At 37.6% G+C, this 22238-nt stretch overlaps 1 protein-coding gene across 1 annotated transcript in view; it reads left to right on the top strand.

The window, feature by feature from the left end:
* The window catches only part of adam19a (ADAM metallopeptidase domain 19a), a 75319-nt gene that overhangs the window by 5043 nt on the left and 48038 nt on the right, over positions 1-22238 (top strand). Inside the window, exons 2-3 of the mRNA XM_060874656.1 lie at positions 4758-4846; positions 19060-19136. Of these exons, the coding sequence (XP_060730639.1) occupies positions 4758-4846; positions 19060-19136 (166 nt within the window). The remainder of the gene's footprint in view (positions 1-4757; positions 4847-19059; positions 19137-22238) is intronic.

Genomic DNA, 22238 nt, shown 5'->3' with positions numbered 1-22238 from the left:
CTACAGAGTCATGAATTGATGTATTTTTGGATGCTTTTATTTGGTCTACTTGTAAATTTCAGTACGGTTTCATTAGTGTTTCCTGGTGCACAAATTTTACGGACACTAGTTCCCAAGTTTGATTAAACGAGAACTTGGAAATAGCATGCTTTCTCTGTTAAGAACCTCTGTTAAAACGAACACTGTAAAGCTTATTAGAATTTCTTTGTAATTCAGCATGAGCTTTTCTTTGTCCTCATTTTGGTTCAAAAGATGCTGTGAAGAATAAATAATGTGAGCTAATTTTTATAAGAACTAAAAGATAAGACACAAACAGACACACAGGGAAAGTGAAATGGTGTAATTTATACCTTTCAATTTCATTAGCAACGTTGCCAGGCCAGAATGAGCTAAAAATGCTTTTGAGACTCAAACGATATCATATCATCCTGCTAGTACAGTAGCACTAAGTCTGGACCAAAGAGTACTATCAAACTAAATTAGTACAGAAAGCAACAAAAATATTATAAGTCAGTGTTTCTTTCCAGCGCTCATTTAAATGCATCTTCTAAGTTCTTCTGAAGAGGTCTTTATTTGAAAACAGCCCATGACTCAGACATCCTGTGCAGATTAATTTCTCTACCAGTTGCCAGTACAGAATAATTTAGTATGTTTTATTTGTAGCTTCAAGGAAGGTGGGTCATGCCCTGTAGTGCATAAGCACCTTCAGATAGTTTGTGGTCCGTCTTTATTTTTTGTCTGAAAGCATCGGTGGTTTAAATTTGATGCAGGCAGCTACAGGAAGCCAGTGCAGGTGTAGTTTGGTGTAGGTGAAAGTAGAATGATGGCACTCAGAGGACGAACTGCCAGGAGTGTATTTTAGTAGTTCAATCTTCAGATGACAAGGGACTAAAGTAACAATTGACTGGCCATGGTAGAAAGAAATCTTTTTAATGTCTTAAAGGAAAACCTGTATGAACATTGTGAGCAGTATTAAAAACAGAATGATGGTAGTTTTTAGACATCTCCAAGGGAGAATCGAGATCTTGATATATAAAGGGACATACTAGGGACATACTGCAGCTCAGTCTTGTTGGAATTTGAATTTCAGATGAAGAACTGACTAGACGTCCACAAGAGAGATGCCCACCTCTGAGAAATGGAAAGTAGGGAATGAGTCGAGTATCTTCAGGTTTTTTTTAATGATGCATATTATAATTAGGAATATATTCAAATATAAGAGAATTGGTATAGAGAAAGAACAGAAGAGGACCCAGAGGAGCCACCACTGAGCCATGTGGGACATTAGTGGAGAGTCTGCATGTAGCAGATGTGGATCCTCTCCATGTCACCTGATGTGACTATTCATCAAGGTAAGATGCAAATCTCTGCCATGCTCTCCCACTAATTCCAAGACTCATGAGAATGGGCAGGGGAGCTTTATGATTGACCGTGTTGAAGGCTTCTGAAAGGTCAACGAGGATGAGGATCGATGATAGTTTGGCTTATACATCAAGCTCCTCAGTAATATCCACAAGGGCAGGTTCTGTAGTGTGTGCTACTTTAAAGCCAAACCTTGAATCTTGGAGGTCATTCTGGGTAAGAAAGAGAAACAACTGACTGTATACATCATGTTCAAGCAATGTAGGAATAAAGGATGTGATGTGAAGTGATTCATGTCAGTAGTTCCTGATTTCTGACATGTCTAATGCTGGCTTTTCCAGCATGGAAATAAAGCTTGCTGTCTTGAGTTCAGTTAGAGAAGTGACCAGATGTTATTGAGTTAGTTGAGTTTACGATAGACATGATGAAACCTTGTCAGATGTTTTGGAGAATTGTGGAAGAGATGGAGTTTAGCAGACAGGTGGTAGGATTGCTGGTCCAGATAAGCTTCAGGGTTGCTTTGATAGAAACTGGAAAAAAAAACATCTTAACAAGATTGGGAAAGGGATAGTGCAGTATAGGAATGGGGTAAGGGAGAAAGATTGGCAGATTTTCCCATCAAAGAAGATGGCAAACTCTGTGTGTGTATCTATGTGTGTGTGTCTATGTGTGTGTGTCTATACAGGTGTGTGTCTATGTGTGTGTGGTGTTGAGAAGTACAGAAGAAATAGTATGGAGCTTGCATTGATCTGATGCATACACTTGCAGCTTTACTTTGTAGGAGGACACCTTAGCAGCAGACACATTAGAGGAGACCTTCGATACAACAGGTTTACACTTTTATGTAGACATATTGTAAATACAATGATTTAAATCATCATTAATGACATGACTGGGCTTAAATACAGTACGTTTGCAAGGAATGTCATACAAGAAAGGGAATTAAAGCAAGAAAGTGAACATATTGCAAAGATTTTGGTGATAAAATTCGACATTATCTAAAGGGCAAAATTTGCTGATATTGCTAGTGGTATTCCACTGTTATGTAAATAAATAGTTGTATTTTATTGTTGTATTTTTATTTGCAGTTTGATGTTTTTTAATGGATTTCTATGGAGTTTATGCCTCACTTCATGTGTGTGTGTTAAAACAAATGGTTTCACTTTTTATCTCACAGCTGGCATGCTTTTACTCCAAAAAGATGCTTTATAAAATAACTCAAAGGGAATTGTGTTTGACTAGCCACAACTGAGTAGCATCCATCTTTATTAGCCACAAATGTGAATGTTTCTAAGATAAAATAAAATCTTTTGTATTAGATAGTTACTATTAGTTTGTGTTTAGTGGGTGCAATGGCTGATTTCTGTTGACATGGGGTAATATAAATAATGAACTTCCACAAAACTGGGTTGTACGAAATGGGACAAGATGTATAACGTTGTGCTTGAGGACAGGAAGACAGCATTTACACATTAGTCTGTGCTAAGTGGGATCATGCAAGTGTAGTAACACACACACACACACACACACACACACACACACACACACTTTTGAACCAAAATAGGTCTGAAAAGCCCACTAAGTCAGTGCAATGTGTATGTCACATACTTTTTGATGCCTTTTCACACACATCATTGCTGCTCATTAATAAATGACAGTGAAAACAGACACACAAATGTAGCTTGCTTCAAGCCAAAACAGCAAAATGCCATCATTACCTGGCAAATTACACTTGTGATAGATTACATAGTCAGTTCCAGAGCTAAGGACCATGCAGATTTCACAATGGCTGGTGGCTGGTGGACAAACATGGTGTGTCATTGGTAATAATTTTGCCATCTAAGATGCAAATGTTACAAACAATCTCTTCCAGTTGACCAGAACATAAGGCGTAAAAGCAAGGGAGATTGAACTATTTGTTATCTCCAGCAGACAAAGAATGCATGTAAATGCAATAGGACAAAGAAAACTTTTCTCTTTCTCACTGAAGAGGGATTACAGAATTTTACCTAAGACATATAATGAAAAATTCTGACCCGAGAAGTGAGACTCCTCCAGAGACAACCAATGGAATCTGGTACAAAATCAAATGCTCTGGGGTTTATGGATGTGTCAGCCAGAAAAAGGTCAGTCTTTCACTCTTTCTCTGTTAAATAGCAGCTGCCCCACTCCTGATTTGGCCTTTTCTAAATTTCTCTCTAAATTCTCTTTCTTGATCTGTAGATCGGTGGCACAGTGTCACATGTTAGCTCATGACAAATGTTTTTTTTTTTTATATAAACCTATAAAGATATTTTCAGCAGAGAAAATATACTATGATGATGAAGACTGTGGATTATTGTACGGTGAGTAAGAGGTCATATTGAGGCCAAAAGCTCACTTTTGACAAGTTATTTTAAATTGTTGAACAAGCGTCAAGCAAATAAAACTGAATTGAATTTGCCAATGTAGTACCGATGCTATTTGAGAGAGCAGTTACAGTCATTTTAGAGAGCGAAGAAAACAGATGCAACAGAGGATGTTTTGGATCAGAACAAAAGCTAAAAAACAAAATGAGAAAAGAAATGAAAAGTATATTGAGAGACAGTGACAGTCCCCTCTCCAATCAATTCCATCGCTATCTTTTCAGTTGGTGGGTTATTTCATCAGATCAGGCCATAAATAGTTATCTCAAGGAAGGTAATGGCCTTATATTTCTACATTTATGCCAGTGACAGCCTGGAGTGAATAGCTGCTATGGACGGATAGGCCTGAGCTCAGGCACAGAGCGGATTGTTTATGTGTTTTTCTTGGCCATATGAGTCGCACATTAAAAATGACTGTCAGAGGAAGACAGAGCAAAAGAGCTAGAGAGGAAGATTCCCTTTGCGGTAACCTGAGCATAAACCTTGCTTTCTTTTGACAAATTTCGCAAGTTGTTGATATTCAGAAAGGCTTGTAAAGAATACTGAATGTTTTGTTTGTTAGGATCCCCGGGTCTCAGCTGTTGTGTTTACTGCACAAGACAGCACAAGTGGAAAGACAATTATAAGATGATTTATAATTTCCATACTTCCCTTAATTGTCCATGATTAATGGAAAGCAATTTTTTGACCCGTCGTCTGCATTACGTTTCATTTCAGAGCTGATGAGAGTCTAAGTTAATTAAGATTTTTAATGAGCAGTACAGATGAATCTGTGCCTGACAGTAAGTTATACAGTGAGTCTATTAGCCCACTGCCCGTCTATATGCCACAAATATGTTTTCTAAGTAGTTTAATAATTAGAACAGTGTTTTTATTATTGCTTAAAGTTTAGCATGCTAAATGGCTTGTGAAAAGAGAGAAGAGCATCTGAAGATTCACATGAAGATTCTAGTGGGTTAAAGAAAAAAAAAATCTTGGCTTTTGTTTCAGCATGGAAGGACAGAGGACAGAAAGTGACGGCTCACTGGATCCCCCACAACACGGTACACAGGACACAAGACACAGCAGCCACTTCACAGGTAAGGCTGTCTATTTTTGTTTGACTACATTTGTTCAATTCTAAAAACAAGACAAATATGGGCAGCCAAGCGGTGCAAGAGAAATGTGTCATTCCCATCATCTATGGACAGGAGTCCAAGACAGTTAAATTTACCATGTTTTTAGGACACACTGACCAGTCGTGGGTATAGGTAAACTTACGTATGCAGAAGATGGATGTTAACACTTGATGCAGTTGCTGGCTTCACATATCTCAGAAGATATACATGCCAGCGTTCATCCTCTCCAGTAGATGTTACGTGATAGGCGTAGTAGCTAATAGGTCAGTAGGACTCGCCAAATTGGGAACAAATGGAAGTTTGAAGCGATAAAAACTATTTTTATTCTCATCCCGTCTTGGATGTTTAATTGCAGAGGTCCAAGCATCCAAATAAATACAACCTTATTCTCTTCTTGCAGTAGAGACATTGTTCTTTAGTTGCTGCACTTTTGTTGCTTTTTTGTTGTCTTAAACCTGTTTTTTTCCCTCCAAAAAAGTGTAATGTGATTATGATTTCCTGTAAGCAATATGTTTACTACACAAAGGGAAGTCACAGGTTTCGGTTTCAGGATGTGAAATGACAATTTGCAGACTATTCTTCGCCTTATATGAATAAATATAAAAATACACACATATGCACACACACATATGCAAACACACAGCTCTTTGGATGTGTGGATAAATAATTCTATCATTTCTGGCATGTCGCCACAGCCTCCCCTTCTTTCATTGACATATTTACTTGTATTGATTTGCTGACCTTTGGGTACTTCAAACCTATTCGTGCTGATTTGGAGCTCTGGACAATGTGGAAATGTCAAACTAACCAAGACACTGAATGACAAAATGAGGCAATGTATATAAAATACACGTAATACTCATCTGTGTAAATGCACATCACTGATTATGATAAACATGACATTTCTTCTAAGAAGAGAAGGAGGTCAGTCCATGACTGTGCATCTGTTCACTTCTGTGTGAGGGGTTTGGGGGATGGTTGTGTAGTGTGCACTTTCCTGAATTTGGGTTCGGTATATGCCATTTGCTACACTGGTCTGATAATAATGTGCTAAAAGAAATAGCTGAATAGCTGAGTGATGTGATGTGAAGTTTGTGCTTTTTAACCTTTAAAAGAAATCACTCATAAACAGTTTGCTTTGTAACTGCAAGTCCAGATCACACCTTTATTTGCAGATTGTAATCGAAGGGAGATTACAGCAGTGTAGTGTAGGTCAGGATGCACACAGAGGAGAAAGGTGTCAGCCTTTATACTAGCAGCTGTGTGAAACGGGTGAATTAGGTAATAGGAACGAATTGGCAATAAAGTAAAAAGTAAAAAAAAAAAAATAATACAGTATATAAATTGTTTGTTCTTTCCTGACAGAAAGAACATTGTATTGCTTTGTTTCTTATGCAGCACATGAACACATAGAAATACTTGGAAAAAAATCTTATCGGATAACGCACTGTGCTAACTTCACACAGGTTTTAAAGCGTTTAAGTGATATTAGTGATATTACAATTAGTTGAAATTAAAATCATTTTGTCATGCTGACTATTTTTCCTTTGGTCAACACTGTTAACTGAGCCGAAACCGAACAGCTGGTCAGTGTTAATTCGAGTATTTTTCCTATTTGGGTTAACAACGTTATTATTGGAATGAAGATGACACTTTAATTGTCATCACTGTAATCATTCCAGTTGTAACTTAATTCAATGTCAGTTCTGCTTTTATAAATATCTTATTTTGCTTGTTCTCCGCATGTGCGATGCTTGCAGGAGTTTCCTCGTCTGCCAGTAGGTGGATTGGCTATGTTAAAATTGCTATAGGTGTGAGTGTGTGAATTTGTGATAAAGATGACTTCACTGAAAGCAGCATCACGTAATGTGTCTATCCATTGCTTTATATGCATATGAAATATAGTTATTTTAAAGTGTCAAAAAAGTACCTCAACAACATTAAAGCAGTGCAACAGAGATGTGTATTTCCAGCGTTTGGCAGGCGCCCATATCCAGAGTGACTTACATTATCTCATTTTTATCTCATTCTCATTTATGTAACTAACTTCAGTACAGTCTAACAATATTAATGGAGCCTTTGCATGTCTTAGCCTTTGTAAGAAATCACTTCAAACACACTGACTTGAATCCTGGAAAAAGAAAAGTGTCAGGCATGCCACTGTTGTTGTCAAGTGTAACGTTGAATAACTAATGTGTGTGTGGTTTTGATGAAAAAAGGCCAAACAGATAATGTAGTGTCATTATCCCACCTAAACACACCGCATAAACGAAAGAAGTGAATTAATTAGCAGTCATTTGGAGGAATGTAGGAAACATGTCCAGGTTTTGTTTGTGTCTGAATCTAATGTCAGAGAGAGCTGACTTTTTAGTTGCCAGTAACTGTGAATCTGTGAAAATTGTGCTCCAAGCAGCCAACAAAAATCTAACTTAGGGGATTAGAAAATATACACACACCATGCACTATTCAAAGTGCAGTTATGTAGCAGCACACATGCATAAAATCATGCAGATACAGGTCTGATCTCTGTGACTTTGACTGTGGCATGGTTGTTGGTGCGAGATGGGCAGGTTTGAGTATGTGCTGTTGAATAACTGCTGATCTTCTGGGATTTTCACAACATTCGTAGAGTTTACACAGAATGGTGTGGAAAAACAAAACACATCCTGTGTGCTCGGAATCTGCAGGCTGAAGCGAAGAAAATGATCAGACTGGCTTGAGCTCACAGGAAGTCAGTAGTAATTTTAAAAAAGCAGCCTTGCTGAGCAGAAAAGCATCTCTAATCTTCAGTTGTCCAGATAGAAGATTTCTGAGCACTTTGAGAGGATCTTGTCCATCTCAGATATCCATAGTGAATAGTTTGTTACTTTTCATTAAAAGTGGTTTATCTAACTGAATTTTCATCTGTGTTTATTTAAGTCAGTAAAAAAGCCAGTTCTACATATATTATTTTGGTGCCACATTTCCTGTAAACTGTAATCATCTGTCTTTGTTCATCTTTTGTCCTTCCTTTTCTTTCTGCCTATAATATCCTCTCTCATGCTGCCTTTCATTCTGGTCCCCTTTCTTTCCCTCTGTTAAAAAGTTACAAACACACACGTACATGCACACGTATAATAATAGAGTCTGGACTGTTGGCTGGACTTGTTGCTGTTCTGCCTATGAAGTAATGAGTCACGGAGCTGTTTGGAGTGGAACTGAATGCATGTCAGGCGGATGTAATTTTACACACACACACACACACACACACACACACACACACACACACACACACACGACTACATGGGAATACAGGCTAGGGAGCAGGCTATCTGCCAGACTACTCAGAAACAGAGAAGATGGTTTGGATGAACAGAACGAATAGACCTCCCGCTTGCTTGCTTTTCTATGTGCACTGGAGTTAGAACTGAGTTTTTTATTTTTCCGAAGCATTTAAGGTTACACTACATTGTACTCTCTGGCATGGTTTCATTTATAGGTAGAGATTTTACCAGAAGATCAGATTTGCTTGGAGCACTGTTTATAGCGGACATTGCTTTTCAAAGTTTTTTATTTCCATCCAAGTTCCTGTGCCTGAATATAGTGTATTGCAAGAAATGTTTGATGGAAAAGGTCAAAAATCTAATAAAATTTCCTGTCAGCTGGGTATAAATGGGTTAGCAGGGCAAGGAAAAAATATCAGTATAAGGTTTCATTTTTGGCATCCACATCAGACTTTGTTGGTAATTGTTTGTTGGTAACAATATATATTTGGGATTTTTGTGGAACGGCACCAAGGTGACTGTAAATCTGTAAACAAACAACGGATTAGAAAGTATATATCATGTTTAGCATCATGTATCATTTTTAAAATGATACTGCTAGTTGGTGGTTAAATAGTTTAACTGCTAGTTTGACTACTTTTACAACTGTTGGCTTTTCCTGAGGGACATTTTTTTTCAACCACATCAAATTATTTGCTGTTTGTTTTTTTTGTGAAATCAAACATAACAGCACCTAGAAAAAAATGGTTCTAGGAAAAAAAAAATCCGAATTATATGATGAAGCGAGACTGTGGCTGATTTCTTTATATGCCAGACTTTATATCCATGCAGATTGTCTGTGACGGTCAGACTGTTCAGGTCAACCCACAATGTTTTGTTTACATCTGGGGCTGATGTTTTTCAGCACGCTTCACTGACACATCTGCAATATGTCATCAGCAGCGATTGAGAAGGTGCATGTGAAATAAACTCATGGATGTAATAAAGGAAAACCTGGTGGATTATTTACCTTATCATTCCTTTTATCCCGAAATGCTTCAGAGGTGAAACTAAGCATAAACAACTGACACATATCTGACATTGTCCAATAAAAGTAAAAAACAAAAAAGGGCATACATTTGAGACATCCCTGTTTATGACAGCTTGAACCCAGTAGAGCATTAAGAATCAAAGGAAAGGTGTACAAGACAGTAGTGAGTCCAGCTATGGTGTATGGGTTAGAGACTGTAGCTGTGAGGAAAAGACATGAGGCAGAGATGGAGGTAGCAGTGATGAGGATGTTGAGGTCCTCTTTAGGAGTGACGAGGATGGACAGGATTAGGAACGAGCACATCATAGGGAGAGCTCAGGTTGGCTGTTTTGAAGACAAGGTCAGAGAAGATAGATTAAGATGGTGTGGACATGTGCAGAGGAGGGAGATGGTTTCATTGGTAGAAGGATGTTGGAGATGGAGCTGCCAGGTAAGAGGTCAGGAGGAAGGCCATAGATATATGGATGTGTTAAGTGAGGACATAACATTAATTGGTGCTGAGGATAGAGTTAGGTGGAAACAGATGATTTGCTGTGGCGAAAAAGGGAAAAGCTGAAAATATGAAGAAGAACCCAGTAGAGCATTACAGACTTACTTCCAATTTAAAACTGTCTCTCTGCCTTTATATGTTTGTAATAGTTTACTCCTATTCTATATACCGAATAGCCAATTTGTCTTGGGTTGTACTTGGATCCTTTTTAGCCCTGATTTCTGTGTCTTGTCTATAAGCACAGCTTTGCAACTCAAAGCATTTATTTAAAATGGATGTAGAATACGTAGTTCTTGTGACAAATGAAACTTAAAACATGAAAGCGTCCTATTGTGCCATCACAGAGACTCTGTGTGATTGTAGTGATTGAATTATACTTTATTTTTTCCATTTATATGGGAAATAAGTGGTACTGAATTTGTCATTTATGGCAGTGGGATTTTCAGTTCACTGCATTTTGAGCTCACCTGAGCTCGGTGTTTCACTTTTCGTAGACCTTGTTTCACTCTTAGTAGACACAGCTATTCATAGATATTCATGTAGAGACATGATTTCCCTAAACAGAGCTGATGAGCTGATGCATCTGTTTTTAAGTTTAATTTGTCAAATTGAAATTAAATTCAGTTGTATAAAATTAGATGTAGATGTTGCTTATGTCCTGTGATGAAATAAAGGGGAAACCGAAAAGGTAGACTCATTTCCTTGCATTGATTTTGTTCCACCATCCCTGTACACCAAAATATCATCATACATCAAAGAACATCATTAGTGTACTGAAGTACAATATCATATATCAAAACCTGGCATGATTGCATTCATATGGAATTATTGGGTGCCTGTGGACACAGAATGATAAAGATCAGCACATTATAACAGTTCGTGTTTTCTTTATCTAATCGATAGAATGAACATTTAACTCCAATAATTGAAAAGCTGGCAAGTTTGCACTCTTGTAGCTCCTCAGATGGCATTAGAGCTGCCTGTTATATGAAACAGCTTCACTTCTTTTTCTTCTTAATTCCCTAAAAAAATGCTGACCAGGGGGCAAAAAAAAAGGCATGAGGGAGAAGGAGATGAAGTAATGAAGAAAAGGAAAGAAAGTACAAGGAGAAAATATGGGGATGAGTTAGAGAAGAGAGGGAAAGCTATCAGTGCACTTTTTCACCCCGCTGGTTTTATAAGTCATCTGAGGACGAACTCTGATCATATATAGGCATTACTGCAGACTGTACTGAGTGCTTTTCAACCAAAGTGAGAGAGCAGAAGAGAAAGTGAGCAGAAGGTTACAAGGGAGGGACCAAGGAACAAAAATAAGCACTTTTGACACCACAATCCCATAAAGAATTACATTTCACATCCTAAGTCCCCCACTCCTCTTCTCCACAGTCGCTTAATTCCTCCACCTCCTTTACTCTTCTCCCATCTCTTTTTCTCTATATATGGCTGTCTTTGTTGTTTCCTTCCTCATTCCTCTGTCTCCTTTTCAATTTTCTCCATCTCGATGTGTTTTCTTTTCTTGTCCAACCTTGGAATTTGTTACTCTTTGTGAGCTGTCCAGGACATTCTATTCAGAGTAGGTGATACTTGGCTTACGACTGAAGTTGCACCACATAAACTCTGGCGTTTAGAGCAGCTCTGTTTATGCTCCTCTGGACAAGTATTGAAGAATAAAGACTCTTTTATTTTCCCACTAATAGTAAGTGTTGATATATGAAATACATATATATGTATTTTTTTTTTTTGGATCAGACAAATTTAAAGAAATGTGCTCCAGACGTTGGGGTTGGAAAAGAACAAACGTCATTAAAAGCTGGCAGTATGGTAACAGACAAGCCATTTTGAATGAGTTCATGTGTTGAAACTTGAAAATTATGGGCAAGTTCTTACCAGAACCGTTCAGTGGTCATTAGTCAAAAATTAGTCTTAAATCATTCCAAGTCCAAAATACATAACAAATGTTTTCAAGTCAACAAGTCTTGTTTGAGGGTGGGTTTAAGTTTTTTAAGAAACAAAAATACATCCACTTCAAAAAGGTTTGAATACATCCACTATATAGCAATAAAGAGGTGACAGTTCCATCATCATAGTAAACAGAATGCACATTCGTAATTGTGCTCTCTTAGGCCTATTAGCTAACTGCATTTTAATTGTATACATTTTTTGGGTTTTGAACATAAACTCATCCAAATTAGCTGGACCTAAGAGGTAACATTAGCTCAATAGGAAAAGTTGATAATGGAATCAAGAGTAACTGCAAGCGCTCTAATAGGATATATTGTGTTGCTTGCTCAATATTCACTCCCAGGAGTTTTTATAACCTGCAATTGTAATGAATGTAATTGGGATTATATGTTCTAAACTATATATATGTATATATATATACAGTACTGTGCAAAAGTTTTAGGCAGGTGTGAAAAAATGCTGTAAACAAAGAATGCTTTCAGAAATATAAATAATGAGTGTTTATTTCTGTCAGTTTACAAAATGCAAAGTGAGCAAACAAAAGAAAAATCTAAATCAAATCAATATTTGGTGTCACTACCTTTTGCCTTCAAATCAGCATGAAGCGATGGCATGGCCCCCACAGAGCCCTGATCTCAACACCATCCAGTGTGTCTGGGATTACATGAAGAGACAGAAGGATGTGACAAAGCCAACATCCACAGAAGATCTGTGGTTAGTTCTCCAAGATGTTTGGAACAACCTACCAGCCGAGTTCCCTCAAAAACTGTGTGCAAGTGTACCTAGAAGAATTGCTGCTGTTTTAAAGGCAAAGGGTGGTCACACCAAATATTGATTTGATTTAGATTTCGCTTTTGTTCATTCACTGCATTTTGTTCATTTATGAAAATAAATGTTTAACACTTCCATTTTTGAAAGCATTCTTTGTTTACAGCACTTTTTCACACCTGCCTAAAACTTTTGCACAGTACTGTGTATATATATTATATATATAAATAAATAAATAAATAAATAAAATAAGATTATGTATCTTTATTATTATCTTATTATCTTAATATATCTTATTTTATTTATTTATTTATTAAATCAGTATAGACACTCAGAGGAGAGAACAGCTAGACTGGTTTGAGCTTACAAGGAAGTCTATAGTCAAACTATTCTTTTCAACAGAAAAGCATATTAGAACTTATCTTACAGCAAATGGAACCTTGAAGCTACAACAGATGCACACTCAGTGTACAAAGACTTGTAGAAACCTAAACGTTCAAGATTGCATGGTCTTTTTGAATGTACAGCTCAGAAACTGCCTTCATGGATGATTAAATTCTGTACTGGTCACTGGAAAATAATCTATAATGTGATAGCATTAATTGAACAATTTCTTTATCATTTAATAAAAGTGTGTGTTTAAATGTTTCTTTGAAAATTGCCCTCATTGTCCAAGCCAATAACACCATTGATAGGCCTTTTACCTTGGCTGCACGGCCACTTAAATGCGAGACAGCTAATCTTATATAAAGTGATGAGCGAAGTGTTGCACCAAGGCCAGTGAATTCACTGCACTCCCACATGGAGGTTGATGGAGCTGACTGAACAAAATGATTCTTTATTCAGGGTTGTACAGTCAGCCAGGTTGAATGATCCACTTTGCTAAGGTTAAGATTTCTAAGGAGAAAAGTATAAGGTGACGTTGTTTTTAATATTTTGAATGAACCTAAATGCATTAGTCTTTATTTCTCAAGAGCATTTGCGTATATTATTATAATAGTAGTGTAAGTAAGATTCTCTCTGAGCTTGTAATCAAATGATTATAAATCCTAACACTGCCAGAGAGCTGCTATGGAGCTCTTGAACATGGCCTTTAATCCATAACTGCTCAGGATTGTACGGTTTAGATTGCATCATGTTTATATTGTATGTTACCTATTGTAAATGAGTCTAGCAAATTGTAGCAAATAGTAAGTAAATATTGCAGATGAAAAGGTTGTTGGATGTATTTTCCATTTCTAGTGGTCAAAAAGCAAAGGTATTTCAAAGACCTGCAAATATTGACTCTGAGAAGACTGACAAGCTGTGATAAGACTTCAATTGCGCTGATTTCGGAGTTGGCTTTTCTGTTGGGCCACAGGAATTCTGTATGAGTAGGCTTTTGAAAAAGCATGAATGGAACCCAGACTTCTGGAAATGTTTTAATACGTTAAAGGGAGTGTTTTTCAGACTGTCTCACTGTGTGTGTGTGTGTGTGTCTGTGTCTGTGTCTGTGTCTGTGTACGTGTGCGTGCGCTCTGACAACCGTCACTCTCGTTTGAGAGTTTTAGTATGACTTAGCTCAACATTTGCGAGAGTTACCAAAGAATGCGCCGTGCAAATTCCCCCCATGTGCTTTGTAATTACACACTGAAAAGTTATTTGTATATACATTCCTAAGCCAAGTAACACCCCAATCTGTAAGCTGAAGCAGTATACGAGGAAGCACAGAGGTGAAGAAGGAAAATTAGCCACTGAAGTCTAATAGAACTTTTATAACTTCTATAGCAACACAGATCCGAGCCTTACTTTGGAGACTGGTGATAACTGGGGCTTCATTTTTCAATGTCTTTTGAAAACATGGGCTTTTGCTGCTTCTCTCCACTTTAAGATTCTCATTGGAGACAGCAGCAGACAAAGTATGAATGATGGTCGTTCAGGTATGGCTGAAAGTCCTCAGGTGTCTGTGGTAAATATGATCTGGGACTATCAGAGACAGAAAATGGCAGACAGGTCATATTAACCTTCTTTATCCCATGGGATATTGTGTCTCATCAGGCTTCCAGTTGGCCTGTTTAAAAGTGCATTTTAACAAAATGTCGAGTTTTGCTTGGAATCTGTCCACAAATCATTGACTTTTTTTGCTGTAGGATAAGAAAAGTGTGCACAGGCTTATGAGAACAAATCCAAACATGGTTATGTAAATTAAAGTGAGGAGAAAGTACAATTCTCTGGATTTGAGCTTAATGTAATTTGGGTGCTTTGTTGATATTTCTAAATTATCTGTTGACTAGGTGTAACTGTTCCTAATCAAACTGGTGCCAAACCAATTATTCCACTCAAAAGAAAAATCTCCCGCAATTGTACAAACATTGTAAAGGTGGCTGGGTTTATAGTTTGAGTCTGAGCTTGGGTTACTGTCTGTGTAGAGTTTTGCATGTTCTCCCCACGTCCACATGGGTTTCTCCCAGGTTCTGTAGTTTCCTTCCATTTCTGCAAAAAAACTACCTACTTTAATTTGCCACTTGTTGGAAATCTAGCATTCAGACCACATAGATATAATGTAAGCATTGATCATTCCTCATTTATAAGTCAGTTACAACTACATGAATGCTTTGCAGGAAGCATAAGTTGATTTATTCTTGCCACATTTCACATTTACACCCTCAACTAGCTTTATTTCTTCAAAACATCCTCTAATTAAATTCAAATAGATTGTTTTCAGGTCACATTATAACATGAACTATGTATAAGTTATGCATGAAACTCTCCAATGTTGTATCTACAGTCTTGGCTATGCAGTGTATCTTCTTTCACTCTCTCTTGTTTGCTGTGAGAGCTCCAGCTGGGTTGAGGTGGGAGAATGCTGTCATAGGCACCCAGCAGGGTGCAGTTTTTCAGCCTGGCATGGATGCGCTGCAGCCCAGTGGGAGCTCTAAGACAGTGGCCACCTCGCGCTATGTACCAGACTCCCCGAGTCTGAGCTCCTCATTCATTTGTCATTCAGACATAATCATGTCAGGAGAGAACAGACTCAGTCCACTCACATAAATATTTATCCCAGAGCAGTAGAGAATATTAGGCCATATCAGTCAGTGTGCATCACGTGGCAGCACTGCATGTAGCAAGGGCTTGAGAAAATGAGTTTTCTCCAATTCTTGTTTTAATGGATTAAAATGGATTTGTGCTGGAAACAGAACAAATGTGATACTACAATAAATAATCCATCTCTATTGCAAATATTGGGAAACTCATGTGCTTAGGACATGTCTTTATAAAACACATTTAATGATCGTTAATAAAAAATATCCCTTCCAGCGTGCATGTTGGAAATAAAATAAATAATATTTTAAAATTCATTCATCTTCTACCGCTTATCCGAACTACCTCGGGTCACGGGGAGCCTGTGCCTATCTCAGGCGTCATTGGGCATCAAGGCAGGATACACCCTGGATGGAGTGCCAATCCATCACAGGGCACACACACTCATTCACTCACGCAACCACACACTAGGGAGAATTTTCCAGAAATGCCAATCAACCTACCATGCATGTCTTTGGACCGGGGGAGGAAACCGGAGTACCCGGAGGAAACCCCCAAGGCACGGTGAGAACATGCAAACTCCACACACACAAGGTGGAGGTGGGAATCGAACCCCGACCCTGGAGGTGTGAGGCGAACGTGCTAACCACTAAGCCACCGTGCCCCATATTTTAAAATGGAATCATAAATTTATTTTTTGGTATAAAAATAAGAAGAAATTAATATAAAAAATTCTTTAAACGTATGTCAGATCGTATACGTTTGTTCATTAAAATGTTTTCTTAAGTAGTGCATACTTTTTTGTAAAACATAACAAAATCATCTGCATCTTTAACTGGTTTGTAAATTTCTGGCATGAGGCAACAGATCGGTTTTGGCTAAAAGTTTCTGGTATTTAGTAAAATTTTATGCCTTTAATCGGTACACGAGCCTGTAGAAAACCAATAAAAAGGAAAACAAGGCCAAGGATCCACTACCATCATGGATAATGGCTCTTTTTGCCAAAAATGCAGATGGTATTTGTGGCTAAATTGTGTGATTATTTTGAATATTCATAATGGATGCAGTTTGCAGCATGTGTCTGATGGAGGAAAAAAATTCCAATAAAAAGTTTCATATGAGATTTTATTAGAGAAAAATAGAGTACTGTCTGTAATTGCTTATGATTTTCTATAATATTGTTCTGTAAATATCATTTTTGAAAGGTGCCAATATTTCTGGAGTTGACTTCTGCATGAAAGAATATTGCATTGTAGTCTCCTGCTCTCCTTTCCAAATTTCTCTTTATCCTTAATACCCTCTCACAATCTCCGTCTCACATATCAGCCTTCACCTCTGCCGTTCCATCTCCCCCCTCACTCTCTTTCCATCTTCAGCGAGGCTCTTAGATTCACTAAGTGTTTGCATGCTTAAGGAAAGGGCTTCTCTCTCTCTATTTCAACCTTTTTCTTCAGTCGTCGAGCTGCAAATTGCTCTCGAGACCTCTTCATCTCCTCTCCTCTTATCCCACACAGCCATGCTCTTCATTCAATAATATTCTCGCTTAGATCTAAATGTACAGGCGTGCATTTGCTGCGCATTAAACTGACATTAATTTTGTTTCTCAATATTAATTATTGGGCCAAGGACTGATCAAAGTTCTCGTAGTTATGTAGTCAGTGAAAAATTAATGAATCTGACTCAAAATTAAATGTGAAATTATGTGAATATCTTTGATATAGGCAGCTACAAGCACCACAGACATGAACCTACCGTGAACACCCGACATACTAGATGTCCATAAAAACGTGTACAGACTCATCCTTGTTTCCTCACAGCTCCATTATATCTGAATGTCTATACCAAGCCTGTTTATAGAACGTTCTGGGCATTTTGCTTGCTGCTGGCCCGAGAGCATTTTTCTCCACCACTGTTGTTGTATCTCACTTTAGACTGGAAGGCTGGAGGGGGAACAGGGGAGGGGGAGGCTTGTCTATTGATGGTGGGTTCTTGGAAAACGGATACATGTTTGATGAAAACGCTCAGCCTCCTACTCAAAGGCACTCTTTTTTATCAGCTAGCACAGCTAACCACATGCAGTGCATATAGAGCAAACAGGAGCAGAAAGCTAGCCGCTAGGGCTCATGTGTTGGCTACAGCCCCATGCTTTTTTTTTTCATAATGACTGAGCTTAAGTGTTTTGCTGGCACTAAAAGAAAGGCATTTTAGCCTAGAAAGGGACACTTTTGTTTTGTTCTGGATGACTTAGTTAACACATCATTCTCTTTGTGGATTTTGAGTACTCTGGATCTGCACATCACTACTGCCAACATGTCTTAGTTCAGAGCAGGTGGAGAACAGCTAGTATTATTAAAGTGCATTGAAAATTACATCATTGGAGCATTTTGAGTTGCTCCCTTTATAGTGTAAATAACTGGAATGCAATATTATTTATGGAATCAAAACAATTATTCCAACACGAATATTGTTGTATCTGCTTTCAGATGCAAATAACATCAAACAGCATGTGTATTGTACTAAAATAGCACATAACTTCATACAATTGCACTTTATTCATAATTGAAGCATAGGGCAGAGAAGCCTTTATTATCGCCACATATACATTACAGCAAAGTGGAATTCTTTCCTTCACATACCCCAACTGAGGAGTTTGGGCTCAGAGTGCAGGGGCAGCTATGATACAGCACCCCTGGAGCATTGAGGGTTGAAGGCCTTGAACCCCGATCCTCCAATCAACAACCCAAAGCCTTAACCATTTGAGCCACCACTGCCCCGTTCTGCTACCCGTCCATATTCCTCTTCACTCATAAATATATTTCTATATATTTCTATACATTTCATCCAGGAGCTACTTCACAGAAAATGAGTTATAATGTGCATATTATATCATATTATATTATATTATATCATATTAGATTATTTTATATTACATTATCATGTTATAGTAACAGCTAATTCACAGGCATTGCTTGATGGACCTAATTTTGGAAGGAATCTCTAGTGTTATCACTAGAAGTCGGAAGTTGGAAGTCGGAAATAAAGCTGTTCTTCCAACACGAGGAGTTACAGATGAGGAAGCGACTTTTAATTGCTGTCACAACAAGGAAAATATCAGGAACTAACTAGGTTTATGGATGTTTCACATAGTTAATTGTATTTATGTATCGATAAAAAGTAATTAATTAATATATAATGATGTAAACTAGAACTTTTGTGAATCTTATTTTCAGTCATTAGCAGTCTAGTTTTTTCCCTTTATACAGTCAAAGCCAGTTCCAAACATGTCTCGTCCCTAATGCACATCTGAATGAATGAGTCTGTCAACGCTTTTAGAACTTATTGAGCCACGCACATTATTACAGGCTTCACATACATAATGTGTATCTGCTCATCCCTTGGCTGTTGACTCTTGACCAAATCACTGTCTGGGTCAGCAGCTTATTGAATAATGAGAAGCATCGAATAACTGTAGCACAACACAATACAGCCGTTCCGATAAATAAAGACTGAAGCTACTGTGAAGATAATGTGACAGCGTGTACTGTAAAGTGACAAACATCATTCCGTCATGCAAGCTGTTGTATCTGTTATGAATGTTAACACAAAACCAATGTATGTTCCTCACCGTGTCTGCCTGCAGGATCCGTTTCCAGAGAGAGGGCAGATTCTTGTCTCAGCAGCAGATCTGGAGCTGATTCTAGATGTGGAACGTAATCAGTAAGTTTTTCCTTTTGGCTTGACTTCCTGCCGTGTGATCGTTTCTGTCACTGTTATGTTCTTTAATTTCATTGGTCAAAATGTGTTTTATTATTTTCTGTTATACTTTTTTTCACAGCAGTGGTACTGTAATACTGTAATACAACTATGTTTATGCTAATGCATGTTTATATTAATAGTCATTTTATAGTAGAAGGTGTCTCCAGTGTTAACACTTTATAACCATCAGAGATAAAGCTGTCCTTTAAACACACAAAAGTCTTCACGACAGAGATGTTATTGATGAAGTGACTTTTTATTGCTGTTATAACAAGTAAAATGCATTGAACTAAAATGTTTTGCGGCAGTTGCAGTTAAATGCAACTCTAAATGGAAAAAAATGTAATTCATTAATAATTTTTAAATAATGTTAACCTCATGAATTGTCTGTTTTCTTTACCTGAATGCAGAATCGTGTTTTATTCTTTATATAATGCTGACAAAGCTTTACATTTCAGACATAATAGAACACGCTGTGCCCAACTGAATAAGGGTCTTTTAGTCTATTTGGCTAAAGAGTTTCAGTGATCAACAGACAGATAACCTACTCCTTGTCAAGGAGAGTTTGGCTCATTCATCAACTGTTACTATTCCGCCAGCATTTGATTAAATGATGCCTTTATTACTAAGGATTGAGGAAATTAGTCTTAATATATTATTAGAGAAGACAGTAGAAGTATATGTAATTGCTTATGGTATTATGAGGACCTAGAAATGATGCGTTTTCATAAAAATGCATGTTGGTGAATCCTTGCTCCTAATAGATGTTTAAAAATTGGAAGCTGGTGTAGTTTGTACGATTTTAATCTGGTTCCGGGAAAGTGGTCTGGACAGAGAAGTGAATGCGTTGGACATTAGACAGGCTGTTAAACGACTGCTGTTCTGTTGGGGGAAGGAAAACAGGCTATGTAGCTCCATCACAGTCTGATTGAATAGCCAAATGCTGACACACAGACCATAGAGTTTAGTAAGAATGGGACTGCAGGGAATATTCGACACAGAATTGTGTTTCTGCTCTTGGTTCTCATTAGTGGCAGAGTTAATGTTTGTGTTAGTCTCTGTCATCCCTTGCGATTCCTCACTGTCTTGTCGCTTGTGGAATATCCAAAGCCTTTTTTGGACTTAGAAAGGCAAAGTATTTTCCCAAGCTGGTCAAAGTGAAAGAGGAAGATGTTAAAAAGAGGAGGGAGAGGACAAAGAGGATGAAGGAATGGTTAGGAATTTAGATCACATCCTGGCTGGGTCTGGGGATAGGAAACAACTCCAGGACTACTTGATGAATTAACTTAAAGACATTTTTTTCATTACCAGTCTAGTTTTTTCCCACTGCAGTCAAATCCAATCCCTAGCAGGTCTTGTCCGTAATGCATCTGAGTGAATGAGTCTATTTTTGCTTTATAACGTATTGAGCCACATTATTACATGCTTCACATACACAATGTGTAAATGCTCATCTCTTGCACGTTGACCCGTAACAAATTTACTGTCTGGGTCAGCAGCTTACTGAAGAATGTGAATCATCGATGAAATGCAGCACAAATACAGACAATAAATAAAGACTGAAGCTACGGAAGATAATGCAACAGCATGCATTGTCAATTTTCAGCACATCTTCCTCCTTTATTTCCAGTAAAACCACAGCGCTTCATAATCATTAATATAAAAATCTATTCACTTGAAATTCATTTTGAAACACTTGCTTAACATTATCCACACTGTTCCCTTTACAAGAGCGTTAGTCATAGTGATGCTTTTAAATTGGATTTAGTGAAGTATTGCTTACAGTAAATGTCAGTAAATGCTGTGAGATTCAAATTCATCAGAAATGTGGAGAGATTATTTATTCATGTACCGCACTGTCTTGACAACAAGCAAGTCTATTTAAATAAAGCATTAACAACACGCATTTCTATTTAAATAATAGAAATAAAGAAATGTTAATAATAATATAGTAGAAATATAATGCAATTCAAATTTTATTTGTCACATTTGTTTTTACGCCTGTTCCTTATAGTGAGTAAATACAATGAAAATGAAAAATGTAGGTGCAATAAAAAAAAATAATAAATATAGAGCTATGAATCTGGATATAAAAGATACTATAAGGATAAAATAAAATGAAACAGAAAATATGAATAATAACAGATTTCCAGGGGAGGAAACCGGAGTACCCGGAGGAAACCCCCGAGGCACGGGGAGAACAAACTCCACACACACAAGGTGGAGGCAGGAATCGAACCCCGACCCTGGAGGTGTGAGGCGAACGTGCTAACCACTAAGCCACCGTGCCTCCCAATCGTCAACAATAATGCATGTTAATTTAGTCTTAGTCAGCGTTTTTGGACAGTGGTGCAGTCTTGTCATCATCTCGTCTTAGTCATGAAAAAAAAAATTTGTTGACGAACATATTTCGTCTCGTCTCGTCTGATGAAATTAACACTACTGTGAAGGCCAATGCGCAAGATTTTTAAACCCTTTAGTAAGCTGTTGTACCCTGTGGATGGAGATCACTTCATCATCGGAGCAGAATGGTTTCGTCACAGGATAAAGGTGATCAACAAGAATACATTTGTATTCATGCTCTGTAACTCTTCCTCCTAAAGTGAATCATTATATATTTATGAGTTGCCTGATAGCACCGATTCATGTTTGTTGTGTCCCATCACAAAGGTTACACTTTTTTTACTGCTTAAATGCTAAATGGTCAAAAACTAATGGTCAGTCAATGCACTTCAGCACGGTGTTTAACACTCACCAAAACTGTAATGAAAATTCAAAAGCAATCAGGTTGACATATAAAACCCTTCATTCCAAATCCAGATCTTTTTCAAGTCATTAATACTTGGTTCTGATGCGCCAAAACAAAACCATTACAAACATAGGATAAATTTCATACTGTATTATGGGCATTTATAGCATTCTCTTCAGAATGTGTGAGAGTGTGTGTGTGTGTGTGTGTATGTGTGTGAGAGAGAGTGTGCGTATGTGTGTGCGTATGTGTGTGTGAGAGAGTGTGCGTGTGTGTGTGTGTTTTGGCCCTAAAAATAACCGAATAGGAGACTA

Source organism: Tachysurus vachellii, chromosome 7, assembly GCF_030014155.1.
Source record: "Tachysurus vachellii isolate PV-2020 chromosome 7, HZAU_Pvac_v1, whole genome shotgun sequence".
Classification (NCBI taxonomy): Eukaryota; Metazoa; Chordata; class Actinopteri; order Siluriformes; family Bagridae; genus Tachysurus; species Tachysurus vachellii.
This window is presented reverse-complemented; position numbering and strand designations above follow the sequence as displayed.